This window comes from Chionomys nivalis, chromosome 3, assembly GCF_950005125.1.
Source record: "Chionomys nivalis chromosome 3, mChiNiv1.1, whole genome shotgun sequence".
In the NCBI taxonomy this organism is placed as follows: domain Eukaryota; kingdom Metazoa; phylum Chordata; class Mammalia; order Rodentia; family Cricetidae; genus Chionomys; species Chionomys nivalis.
Window position 1 is genome coordinate 82,794,614 of NC_080088.1, and position 13,496 is coordinate 82,808,109.

General features: G+C 45.5%; 1 protein-coding gene across 1 annotated transcript in view; it reads right to left on the reverse strand.

Moving 5' to 3' along the window:
* The window catches only part of Rxfp2 (relaxin family peptide receptor 2), a 55,299-nt gene extending 42,739 nt beyond the window's left edge, over window positions 1-12,560 (reverse strand). Inside the window, exons 1-2 of the mRNA XM_057764697.1 lie at window positions 12,343-12,560; window positions 4,899-4,906 (exon numbers count right to left, since the gene is read on the reverse strand). Of these exons, the coding sequence (XP_057620680.1) occupies window positions 4,899-4,906; window positions 12,343-12,560 (226 nt within the window). The remainder of the gene's footprint in view (window positions 1-4,898; window positions 4,907-12,342) is intronic.
* Between the last annotated feature and the right edge of the window lie 936 nt (window positions 12,561-13,496).

Sequence of the window (13,496 nt, forward strand, 5' to 3'; positions counted from 1 at the left end):
ATTCAGAGATTATAAAAGTGGAGGCTGCCAACATCAAAGGAAAACGGGTAGCTTCCAGAGGTTTCCGTGGGGGCCCTTTGGCCGAACTCACAGCAGAGTGGAGATTTGGGCTTGTGAAAGGAGGCTGCTGTCACGGTCCCTGCCGTCTCTAGTCAGTCTCCAGACATGGCTGAGCGCCGGCATCACACAATGCTACTGCCCCTGCCTTTTGGAGCCAGCTGGACTGGTGCCCCAGGGTGCTTCTGGTCTCCACTCAACCCTTTTCCTGCCCTACTGAGAAACGATGTTCGAGAAGGATTGCTTAGGTTTTCCGTGTAAGAATCGTTAGAGACGGTCGGGTCCCTGCCCTGACTATTCAGTACCACAACAGTAGTACTAAAGGGAACTGAGGAAAGCCGATGAAAACTGGGGAAAGAACTGAGTGAGGTTCTTCTGAAGAACCAGCCTGCCTCTTTCTTGGACTTGGAAGCCATCTTATCGTAAAGACAAATTAGGTCATTCCTCTTTAAGACTCAACCTGCTTCCCAAGGATTGGACAACACCCTACTCCTGCAATTTTAACTACAAACAGTTCCGTACTGCCTGTTCCAGGAGTAGCAGTCATGTTTTTGTCTCAAAAAGTTGCTTATAACCATCTTGCAACCCTACCTTTGTTTCGAAAGGTTGTTGTGACCATCTGTGCCTCCCAGCTGTTATGACTCCCTTGTGATGCCCACCTCGCAGCCAAGTCTTTGTTTCAGGAAGGAATAGCTTGCTATATTTATGTTCTGGTCCTTTGACCCTACCTGTTTTGCCTGCCAGACCCCCATTTGGAAACCCCTTATCCTGAGCTACAAAAGCCTTGTCTTCCTCACATCTGAGGCTGACCTCTGGAACCCCGCCTTAGGGGGTGGCGGCCCATGCACACAAATAAAAAAGCTTGCTGTAATTAATTGCTTGTTTTAATTAATTTGGCCACAATGAATTGGGTCAGTGGTCTTTCTCCTCCTGTTGTTGGGATTAACACTCTCCCCACACCAGTACCAGAAAGGACGGTCCACAGAGGAGACTGGCTGAGGGAGACCATTTCTTAGGTAACCCGAATGCTGCTGCTTACCTCTGTGAGGATGAGACTGTCATGGAGGCAGGCCATTGAGCTGCAGGGATGCAGCAGACATCACAGACAAAGCCTCCGCCATGCATTTAAGAGTTAACTATTGGAACATTCAGGAGACAGTAACTGACAGTCAACCTGACAGACACTGGAGTCCCCTCTGGGCACTCCATCTGAGTGGGTTACAGTGGCACACTGGGCAGCTGTCACTTGATTGGTATACTTGCCGGAAGCTGCCTGATTCCTGGGAAGAGTCAGGACATCTCTAAAAGCATTGCGTAGAGTCCAGGCTGACCACAAACTCATAATTCTCCTGCCGTAGCCTCAGGGGTCCTGAGATTACAAGCCTGTCTCACCGTGCCTGCCTGACTGTGTTCCAGTGTTGAAAATTTCCATCTTGTGTGTGATTGGAGAGTCTGCTTTCTTTCTGGAAACTGCCAGAGGATGGTGAGCTCAAAGGGCAGAGGAGCAGGGCAGAGTGTGAAGGTGACAGACTAGATCCATCTTGTCTGGTGACATTGGGACCTCTCTCTGTCTAATCTCTTTACTCCTCAAATTCTGAGTCGTGGATTTCCCTGTTCCTAGAACTTTCATTGTCTGTTATTCATCCAAATCTCACTGCCATTAGTTCACAGTTCCCCAGCACCCAGGACTCCCACCATACACTGGTCAGGATAGACCCTACACAAATATAGGGTACCCCACACATAGACTCTGCTGAGCCATTTGCAGGTCCCACGGTCATGAACCAGGGCCAGGGATGAGGCTTGATGATATCTGAAGGATGAGGGCTCCTGCTTGCTCCCAGTAAAGTCTCCCAACTCTGCACACTGCCTCAGCATCTCGAACCTCTCTGCATGAATTATAGCATTTCTTTCCTGTATTTCCAGTATCTTTCCCTTGTCATAGCATGCCCTCAACACTCTGCCACGTCAGTCTAATTCAGTCAGTTCTCAGAGCTGGACATAGCTTAGAGGCAGAGCTCTTGTCTAGTGAGGTCCAGGTTCAGTCTTCAGTAGCACAACACACACACACACACACACACACACACACTCCTAAACAAACCAGAAAAATCATCAGATCTCATTTTCAAAACAAGTAAACCAACCAAGCAGTCCAAGTCCTGTTATATCCAGTTGTCTTTACAATGACATTGCTCAGAAGGATCCCAAAAGCCAATGTCTCTGCTGCCTCCAGTCCTCTACGCGTCAACCCACTGCTTCTACTCCTGGCCTTGTTACTCCAGCAGGTCAACATCAGGACCAGTGTTTGTCTGCCTGCTGGCCCTCACCCTTTCTCCTTTTAAAAAGAAATTTCACTGAACATAACGGACAATGAGGACTACTGAGAACTGATGAACAATGGCAATGGGTTCTTGATCCTATTGCACGTAATGGCTTTGTGGGAGCCCAGGTAGTTTGGATGCTCACCGTAATAGACCTGGATGGAGGTGGGTGGTCCTTGGACCTCCCACAGGGCAGAGAAACCTGCTTGCTCTTTGGGCTGAGGAGGGAGGAAGACTTGATTGGGGGAGGGGGAGGGAATGGGAGGTGGTGGCGGGGAAGAGGCAGAAATCTTTAATAATTAAATAAATTAATTAATAAAAAAAAAGAAATTTCACTATGGAGCCCTGGCTAGCCTGGAACTTACTCTGTAGACCAGGCTGACTTTAAACTCACAAAGATCCCCCTGCCTCTGCCTCCCAAGTGCTGGGATTCAAACTGTGTGCCTAATGTCCTTTTCTGCTACCAATTTGGTCCCCCAAAGTGTCTGACAAATTCTACTGCCTTCATCAGACAACATGCATCCTTCCCCAGCTTTGTGGCCCCTCCCTGCCCAGCTCTACGTCCTCTTCTAGAGTCCCCCTCTTAGCCTCTCAATCACATTCTCTCTCTTTTTTTTTAATTGAAAAAAATATGTGGGTGGCACAGCATCCTGAAGTTCACTGGGTAGGCACGAGGCCAGAGCTTAAAAATAACAAATCAAAGAATTTACCAGAACTTGTAAAGATCATTAATATTTTAGCTTCGTAAGGGTGCTCTAAAAATCTGTTACATTTCATCTCGATTTATTAGAAAAATAGTATTCTATTATCTCCCCAGAGAAGACAAGTTCATCTTCTAAAGGGAGACTCTAACATTCACGCTGGGGGTGGGGGCGCAGGGGCTTGTGGGAAGTTCCTTCCTGACAGCAGCAGCACTTCGGAACACAGTGTTTGGAATGTTATGTGAGAAAACAGAGTCTGGAGATGTGGCTGGAATTCTCCGGGGAGGTCAGGCCTCCTGTTATAACTCAGGCGTATCGTCTCCCCATTTGTCACTTGTCTGCGACTTCACTTCCAAGAGGGGCTCCAGGGGTGAAACTCCCAGACCCTGGCATTCAAATAACTCTGCAAACTGAAACGTAAAGGCAACTAACTTGCTTTTAAATCTGTACGGTCGAGGCTTGCTTCATGATAGGCTTCTGAAGGCGGCAATGCTTGCGACTATTTCTATTCAATATTATAACGGAACGCTAAGCCTATGGAGGTAAGCAAGAGAGTGAAACGGAGTGACAGTTACCAAAAGAGGGAGGTTACAACTGTTGCCGTTTATAGACTTCTGTGCTGGAATAATCTGACAATGAGAAACGCGAGGTTTTCCCCATAGCCAGCTGGATATAAACAGCAAACAATTTGAAAGGAAAATGACCAGTACAACCATCTTTTCCATCAACAGCCACATACTTAGAGATAAGCCCAAAACATGGACACAGTATTTCTGTAAAATATAGGCAATTGTTGAGAGAAATCAATGCTGTAAATAAACAGAAGAACATGACAGGTGAACAAAGAGAATTATAAGGGCTGGAGAGAGCTTCAAATGCTGTCTCCAGGGCACAACCGCCATGGCAAAGATGATCTCACAGCAGCTGTGGCTGCCTGCCCTGGGCCTGCACAAGACTGGACCTGTCAACAGCCAATCATGGAATGGGAAGGGGCTCCTGGGAGCCCTTCCTCTCCCAGCTGAACTGTTGACTATGGATAGATTCTGGGCCAGGGAGGGTTACTGTTTCCGGTTGTATACCCAATAGTGAGTCCACCAGGTTCCAGCAGGTAGTTCCAAATGCGTGGTGACAGGGTCGACTCGGGTTAAAATTGGGGCCGGGAGACAAAAGAAAAAAGCATGGAAATGATAAAGGGACCTTCAGAGAGAAAGGAGGGCACCAGACCCCTGGAACTGGAGTTACAGATGGTTGTGAGCAACCATGTAGGTGCTGGGAGGAGAACCCAGGGCCTCTGGAAGAGTAGCAAGTATTCTTATCCCCTAAGCCTTTTCTCCAGCCCTCCCCATACTTTACAAAACAATTTGGGGGAGCCTATGACGTCATGCAAGCTCTACTCACTGCTGGGGATTTTCATGAAAACACCTGCTTTGGAAAATGGCATCTCGCCGGGCGATGGTGGCGCACGCCTTTAATCCCAGCACTCGGGAGACAGAGGCAGGCGGATCTCTGTGAGTTCGAGACCAGCCTGGTCTATAAGAGTTAGTTCCAGGACAGGCTCCAAAACCACAGAGAAACCCTGTCGCGAAAAACCAAAAAAAAAAAAAAAAAAAAAAAAAAAAAAAAAAAAAAAGCATCTCATCCTCTCCTGAAGCCTTGCAAACTATTTTTGGAGTCGGTGGAAATGTGTGCCTGGACACCCCCTCCCCCATCCCGCCACCAGAACATTCTCAGGGGCATCTCACTCCCCAAACTGGCGACCATCTAAATATCTTTGAAAGAGACGTGTAAAAGATAGCGACAGGATCTCGCAATGACATACTCTGCAAGCTGGGAAAGGAACCAGCAAAAGTGTCAAAGTGATTTCAGGTCCCACAGAACCACGGGCCAAACCTCCTCACTCTCTCAAGCTCTCTTGTCTCTTGCAGGAAACCATTCCTGGAAGTCTGCCTTTTATGCTCGGAAGACATCGCGGTTTTAGCATGTGCCGTTTTCTGCACTGGGAATGCGCTTTGTTTTCCTTTCCTACTTCCTCTTTGTTTGACATTCATCTCTGAAGTCATTTCTGGGAAAGGCTCCCCAAGCCTTCCAAGACCACTCCAGGTCGTGAGCGTTCATCTCCAACCATGTGATGACCTTGCCCGTCCTCCATACTGAGTCTTACAGCATTGGATTTTTTTTTCTTCACACAGTACACTATGCCTTGTTTGGTGGAAAGAAATTAATTATTCATTTTAACTGTTCCTGTGGCAAGGAAACTTCTCGATTACTAGCACGTGGTACATGTCTCAGAAGTTGTCATCTACATATGAAATATTCAGGAATAGGAGGAGGTGTTTCTGCAAGCAAGCAGCAAACACACACATTTCACGCACATAAGGAGGCTGACCCGCTCCGGTGCTAGCCAGCCCCTGTGCTGTTAGGGAGGACACCTTATTTCTCCCAGAGGATGATGTAAGAGCACCGTTTGAGAATGGGAAAGAGGAAATGGCTATCAAGGAAATGGCTTCAATAAAGAAATCCGCTTTCAGGGAACTCTGCAGAGACCTTGGTTCTCTTCCTGCCTGTGAGGTGGCGTAGGTCAAGACTCTCTCGTCTCCTTTGCACCTGGAAGTCACACATTTGAGTCCCTCTGACAGAAGGGACTGTAGGTTCTCTTTCACCTTTTAAAATATCTCCTGCGCTTACATAAAAGCTCCATCTAAACCACAATCGAGCAAAGCGTGGATAACAAATGACAGGTAAATGAGAAGAGAAGGCAGAAAGCCCTTTATTTGCTGCAATTTGTTATGACATAATTTTTTCCATAGAATGGAATGGTAATTAACTTTGCCATGTAGGTAAACTTGCGTGTTCAAAGTTTGAATTATGCTGTCTGCTAGGAAGCTGTACATTGATCGTTAGTGCGGGATTCACAATTCCTTTGCCGAGTATTTAATTTGTCCCTATCACCTCCAAATTAAAAAATAAAAGGCTTTACAAGTAGAATTAATGTGATAGATGATCCAGGTGGATTCAATTAGCCGTCCAGATACACAGGGATTGTATAATAAAAAATATCATATTTTTATTCTTAAAAAATGAGTTGGGGTGAAGATACGGCTCAGTAGTTAAGGGCTGCTCTTCCAGAGGACCTGGGTTCGGCTTCCAGCACCCATGATTCAACTTACAACTCCAAGTACCTGTGATCTGGTACCATCTCCTGGCCTCATGTGGGCCCTGCATGCATGTGGCACACATATAGGCAAAACGCCATAGCCATAAAATAAATACATAAAAATAACTTAAAATTTTAGAGCGATACATTTTGACATGCTTGTAAGCATCAGAAGGCTGACCTCTGGGACACAGGCAACAGAGTCAGCTAGTGTGCCTCTGCACTGTGCAGCATCGCATCCCCCCCCTCCCCCCATCTATTGCATCTTCTCATTCTGGCACCCAAGGGTCTGTCTCTTTAACTTCATCCCTGGTAGTTAGGAGAACCTCAGGGATGATGCCATGGCTGCGGATACTGAGCATTTGGCGTTTGTAGAGAGCTGAGAGCCAAAGTAAATGTCAGGACTATGACCTCACGTTAATCAGCTGACGGTAAGTCAGCCTCGTGTCGGAGTGCCTCCCAGCCCATCCAACCCCTCGTCCCAGTGACTTTCCGGTTCTGCCGTGTGCACCCTCTCATATTTCCTTCTTGATACAGCACAGACTTGGTAATCAAAATGAAGAGCACTGGCTACTCTTGCAGAGGTCCCAATACCGCGATGGTGGCTCATGAAGTCTTTAACTCTAGTTCTAGGGGATCTGGTGCCCTCTTCTGGCCCCAGTGGGCACTGCGTGCATGTGGTGTGTTCTGACTTCCAGGAGAGCACCCCACCCCTCTGTGGGCAAATCCTACATATGCTTCCATATTACTAACCCCAAATGAAGTCTATCATTGTTGGTATGATCAGAGTTCTGCTCAAATGGAGTTTGAGAAGGCTGAGTGCAACTGGGCCAGCAGACGGCGGTACTGAGCCGCTGAGTGGACCAGGGAGAGAACCGCTCTGACTGGCCACCCAAAGTTGTGATCTCAGTAAAACCCTTTGCTCATAGCCAATGGGGAGCCGCTGTAGACAGGACACGGGTCTGGGGCTGGATCATCCACGAGACAAAATGCCTGCAGTATCTATCCCAACGAGCTGCCTAGGTGACCACACCCACGAGCCGGCTTAGAGAGGGTCAGTAGCAGGAAGGACGTTTCTCCAACCTCACAAACAAATCCAGGGCCAAGCACAGGGGAAATCTATACTGGAGAAGAAGGGACTCAAACAGCTTTAAGAAATATCTTAAAATCCATAATCTTAAAAATCTTCAATGTACAGAGGCTGGGGGAATGGGTCAGTGGTTAAGAGAACTGGCTGTTCTTCCAGAAGATGGGAGTTTGAGTCCCAGCACCTGAATGTCAGCTCACAGCCATCTGTAAATCTAGTTCTGGAGAATCTCATTCCTTTTTCTGGCCTCCATGGGTACTGCACGCATGCAGGGTACATACACGCATTCAGGCAAAACACATGGCCGGTATCTTAAGATACCAGAAGAGGGCAACAGACCCCCTAGAACTGGAGTTACAGATGGTTGGGAGCCACCATGTGGGTGTTGGGTACCTGGAGCCAGGTCCTTGACAAGAGCAACCAGTGTTCTTAACAGTGAGCTATCTCTCTAACTCCAATGCACACATATACATATTTATGTACTAATCTTAGAAAGGTAATGATTGAATACCAATTCCTGCCAATTAAGGGAATTTTTTCAGTTGACAGAATTAATTTTCTATAGCACAAATCAATGCATTTTTACAAGACATGCATAACGAAGGATTCTAGATTGTCCCTGGTAGATTTAGACCAAATTTGTAGACAAACTTGATCAAACTTCATTTTCAGGGCTTCCTATATTTGAGAATTGTGGACAAATCACTATAGACTTTAAGAAGAGAACATTGCCAGCACTGAAGTATTAAGGTATAATGATTGTTTGGCTCTGTTTGGGTTTTGTGCCCCAATCTTAGCCTAGACAATCTTAGTGATGACTATCACTAGGCCAGGACACAAGGGGCTAGCCACAAATGCCAGAAAGGAAGCCGAGTTAATGAGAAGCAGAAAGCTACAGGAAGTCCTTGGAGAGGAAGCCCAGCAAAGACAGAGGTGATGAGAGGCCAGGAACACTTGAAGAAAGGTCTTGCTGAAAGGGACGGAGCCCAGAGTGGAAATACAGACACAGGCATGAACACGGTTGATGGAGCAGCCCTGGGAGTCAGGATGGGATGTGGCAGGGTCGGAGGGAGCAGAGAAACAGAGGCTGGTGGAACAGGAGGGTTGAGAAGCACAGACATGGAAAACCAGAAAGATTTCAGAAGGAGACCAGACAGGAAGCAGAGAGCTCAGCTGGACTGTAGCCATGATAGGAAGAGGGGGACAAAGGCAAGCAGAGGCAAATACACAGGAAGTGAACCCACGAAGCAGTGCCTTCCTCAAATACCAAACAGTGGTCATGCCTCTGCTGTAGACAGCAGGATGCGACCATTTCCCATCCTCGCTTCTCCTCAGCCTCTAGCAAGCAGTGCTCTGCTTTTCAGGAGAGTCTCTTAACCTCCACATCGGAAAATGTGCCACATTTTTCTCCCTGTGTGGAAGGAAGGTGAAAGGCCCGAGGTGACAGGGAAGACAGGGAAATTCAAATTATCCTGCGTTGATTGGCGCACCCAGGACTCCTAACACCGAGTTCTGCTGATGGGCACAATCAATCCATGTCCAGCAAAAAAAAAGCAAAAGGCCGTTGAAGGCTGTGGCTGTAAAGAAATGAAAAGTGTGTGCTTGTTCTTCCTTGCACGTCACAGCATGGGCACAGCCAGATACAACCCAGGATCCCCCACACAAATGGCTACAAGGTTGACAAGCCAAGTAAAAAGATGAAGTGAAAAACTACAGCAAAGAGCAAATCACAGCAAATCAGAGTATTCCTACTTAGGAGTAGCAGAGAAGGGAGCAGGCATCACCAGGGACAGGCAAGGGGCCAAGGCAGTGGGCAGAAGAGCCAGAGAAGAAAGGAAGGCTAGAATTCTATCGGTTATCATTTAACCATTTTAATGACCCTTTCTTTCACAACATGGCTAATTTCCAGACTGCAGTTTCTGTCTAGTGTTAACCCTTCAAACACCTACTTATTGTGCATATGCAAAACCAGCGTTTTGGGAGGGCATTTTATACAAAGGTCCCCTGCCCTGGAAGCATGGCCATGAGAAATTAATACACTGTAAATTAAACACACACACACACACCAACAACATTTTTTGTTTGTTTCCGCAAAATTCTCCCCATACCTCCACTAGTATTTCTTGTGTAAAACAAACACATTGATTTTGCTTTATTAGCAAGTTACACATTTACTAAGTAAACCACGACGTTTGGCGGTGCTGGCTCATTCTAAAAGCTACATGCCTTTATCTTTACATTACTACTTTACCCCCAAGTAATTCGTTATTGGTTGAATTTTACTTGAGACAGCATATTTCAAGATTTAAAAAGCATCAGGGTTTTTTTTGTGTGTGTGTGTGTGTGTGTGTGTGTGTGTGTGTTTGTTTTTGTTTTTCCAGCATCAGCTAGCTTGCAGTGTCCCAGTTTCGTGTCTTGGATTCAGGTGGAAGGTGTTTTGAAAGTCTTTGCTGCAGCTGGCCACGCTTTTTCCCAGTGAGGGGGCACCTGTGGCAGAGCATGCCCACCCGGCACCTCTGGAGGTTACACAGTTGGCGCTTTGGCGTTGGGGTCCCAGGCTACCCATTCCAAGCAGGTCCTATTTTTTGCCTCAAGCAGGCAAATTTATTTTTCTATTAAAGGCGAGAAAGAATTTCAAGAGGACTGGCTTGAAGTACAATTGATTTTCACAGCTAGGCACAGCGTGGGCGCAATTGTGTGAAATTAAAACGTAGTTGGAGATGCTTTTCTGCAGTCTCAGTTGAGAACCCATGGTTTGGAAAGCACCCTCGAGGCTTAGCTGCAGCTTGGCCACGAGGGGGCGCTCAAACACTGCTCACCGCGAAGTGCCCGCCAGGGCTCAGCTTTGCGTTAAGATCACATTTAGTGAAGAGCAGGCAAGGATTTGAGGACGTTGCAGTTGGTAGTTAGCAAGTAGGATTCTCCGAACTTGATACTTTAATTTTCCTCAGAGGCGCACTGTTTGAGCTTGTAAGACTGTCCCTATTCATTCATTAAGATCCTTTTTAAGATGGTTTGGGCCAGGTTAGCAAACATCCTGAGTGAATTAATTAGTGATAAAGCGACATCACGATAGATGCCTGGAGGTTGCCGGCCAAGACAACCTAAGTTGTTGGTTAAGACAGGAAACATAATTTACTCTTTGAGCACTCGAGTGACGGCGGCCCGACGAGAAAACAATCGTGCAGCTTGAACTGCTAGAAAAGGGTTGGCAAATTTAACTTAGGAAAACAATTTTTATTCTGAGAAAAATACAAAAATGAAAAACAAAAACAAAACCCCTTGTTTGGTTATGACAAATAGACTTGCTGTTTTAGATGTCAAGAATTGAATGAGGAAATGCAAGAGCCGTAGCAATTCTTAAATAAATAATTGCGCTTTCCTAAGATGCCAAGCATTGACCACACGATGCACGCTGAAGCTACTCACTGAAAATATAAAGGTTTGAGATGAGGTGAAGTAATGCGAGCTTGGAAAACAACATTTATCAGAGAATTGTAATTAATCAATAAACATTTACTAGGTTTGCGGTATAAATCTAAAATTAGGCCCTCAGGAAAAAAATCTCAAATGATCTGCTTTAAATTTCTTCTCCCCCTCACCAACTTTTCAGAGCCCATTGCTATCGTAAACCATTAGCTGTAATGTCAGAGCGATGTGGAGGCCGTGGGGGTAGGGAAGGTTAGTGCAAGCACACTCCAGAGCCCCAAGATGAGAAGGCGGGTGATCCTCTGAGCATCCAGGGCTCTTGAAAGAGCGCAAGGACCTTCTTTTTACTCTTCCATTCTTAAGCATCCTCCAAAACTGAGAGTAACGAATGGAGACAGACGCAGACTTCTGAATTAAGATCTTAAACCAAATCAGACTCCTGTTTCTAAAGCAGTGGTTTTCTGAAAGATGAGTTTACCATTTCTCCTTAGAGAACAGATTTCCATGTAACGTCCAAAACTGGGCTGCAAACACCGCGTACAGCGTACATTGCGCTAGGGCCTTTGACAGATAATTTGAAACAAAGTTCTGGTGTCACTGCTAATTCCAAACAAGATTTAAATATTTAAAAACCTTTTGGTGGTTGTTCTTAAATACTGCAGTCTGTGCTTGGAAATAAAGTCTGTCTGTGCCCTTAAGCAGAACGTTTTACTTAAAGATGAAAACCATTCACTCGGAACCTGTCTAATTAAACTGAGTAGTTATAAAAAGGATTTTTTCAGGAACTAATTGTAATTTCAAAATCTAAAAATCTAATAAAAAATCTAATATTTATTCTTGAAAGTTTTAAAGAAAAACTATGAATTAACTGAATACATTTTGAATCAAAGTAATAACGAGCTCACATACCACAGGAGTGGATGTTAACTTGTGGCAAAATGAGATTTTCACCTTAACTTGAAGCAGTTTAGTAGTTTGTAACTATAAAAGCGAGAAAGTTACCAACTGGAAGCAGACCATTCTACCCAAGCTTTCCAAACCTCGGAGCAGATAAGAGAGGGATATAAAAATATCCATTTTATAGTTAATAACTGTTCTCCATAGGTGAACTAGAGAGCCTGGCTTTTTTGGATTTGCATATGGTTTGCAGTCCTTAGTTTAAATGGACAGAAGCAAATAAATATACAAACAAACAAACAGAAAAAAACCCAGCCGCTAACAATTGTTGGCATGCATTTTATAGACGTATTTCAACAGGTTGGATTTCTACAGACCCGTCTTTCAGTTTATGAATCTCCCCTGTTCTCAGAAGGAAATACTAAAGTACATTTTTCTTTGCTATAATTGCTATGTCCACATTGATATTTAAAACACAGCTCATCTTTAGTTCTAACAAGACGAAAAGTCTGGTTTCTGGGGGGAGGCATGTTGCATTTAGAAACTGCACTTAGTGCTCATTTCTGGGGGCTGAACTCTGGGGTGTCTATTTTTCAAACCCTGCATTGAGGCTGTTGTAAACATCTCAGAACTACAGACCGGTTTTCTAATCTTGGGGAATTGTAATCATTTCAATTGGGGAATCAGCAGCCTTACCTTTGACCTCTGTCAGGGCGATGACATGAAGTAGGAGCCACATTGCCATCAATCTGAGCTAGACAGGTGTCCAGTAGCGGAGGAGAGACCTGCAGATTTGCAGCAGTTGCGTTCTTAGATGTGTCCTCCTTGTTCCTCGGAAGGAGTTCTGCTAGAGCCTGGTGCCTCCCATGCGTCTGAGCATGCTCAGCTGAAACTTCCCTGGCATGAAGGGACATGGTCGCTTGTCACTAGGGAACCTGCTTTTTTTTTTTCCTTCTTCTTTCTGTCCTTACAGTTTGTTTGCCTCACTTTCTTTTAAACGTCCAGTTTGTTCCTGACCATTGCATTCATTCTGGGACAAGAGGGGCCATGTAAATAGCGCCTTAGCCTTACTAGATGTGCGATGTTTTAATAGCTTCATGGTTTTCGTCGAAGCACCTGGAACAACTCGCACCCATTCTTCATCTATACATACGTAGCATCCCAAGGTGTAAAGGAATATAGATCTACCAAGAACGCACTGGGAACTCATTAGACGCAGTTTTCACGCAAGATGCAAATGAGAAAAAAAAAAGCTCCTTGCTAACACAGACATGAAGGACACTAGGGACCGTATTGAGCATATTGAGACAGCAAGGGTTCGAAGTGTGGGCTCGTGTTCAGCAGCTGAAATATTCACCTAACACTTCAAGTTTTGCTTAAACTCCTCATAACTGCAGTCGAGTTTTAAAGCACAGAGCACCCTGCTTGCACTCAATTCTGGATCGTGCACCTTCTCAAAGCCACTGTGGTTTCTTTCTCACTCACACCCCAAGGCAGCTTTTTAAACAGTCGGCTTCGTGTGAGCTTCGGTAGGGACTTCAATTGATCCGACTGTAATCCTAAAGAATGTTCCAGGAAGACAAGCGGGATTTCCTTGGCAGACTATGGATTCTTTATTTTTTCACTAACTGGGGAAGGGCTGCAGTGTGGGTTAGAGCAGGATTGGGCAGGATGGGGACCCCACTTGCTGCGACGGGCTGCCGGCAGGTGGAGCCGGTCTCGTGCTCTCCTTCCAGCCTTTGATAGACTAAGGATCCAAACAGAATTTGAGATACAAAATATTTTATTTATCACATAATGAAGTCAGTTCTTGTGCCTTTTAAGAAATGGGCTAAAAATTCCTGTCGACA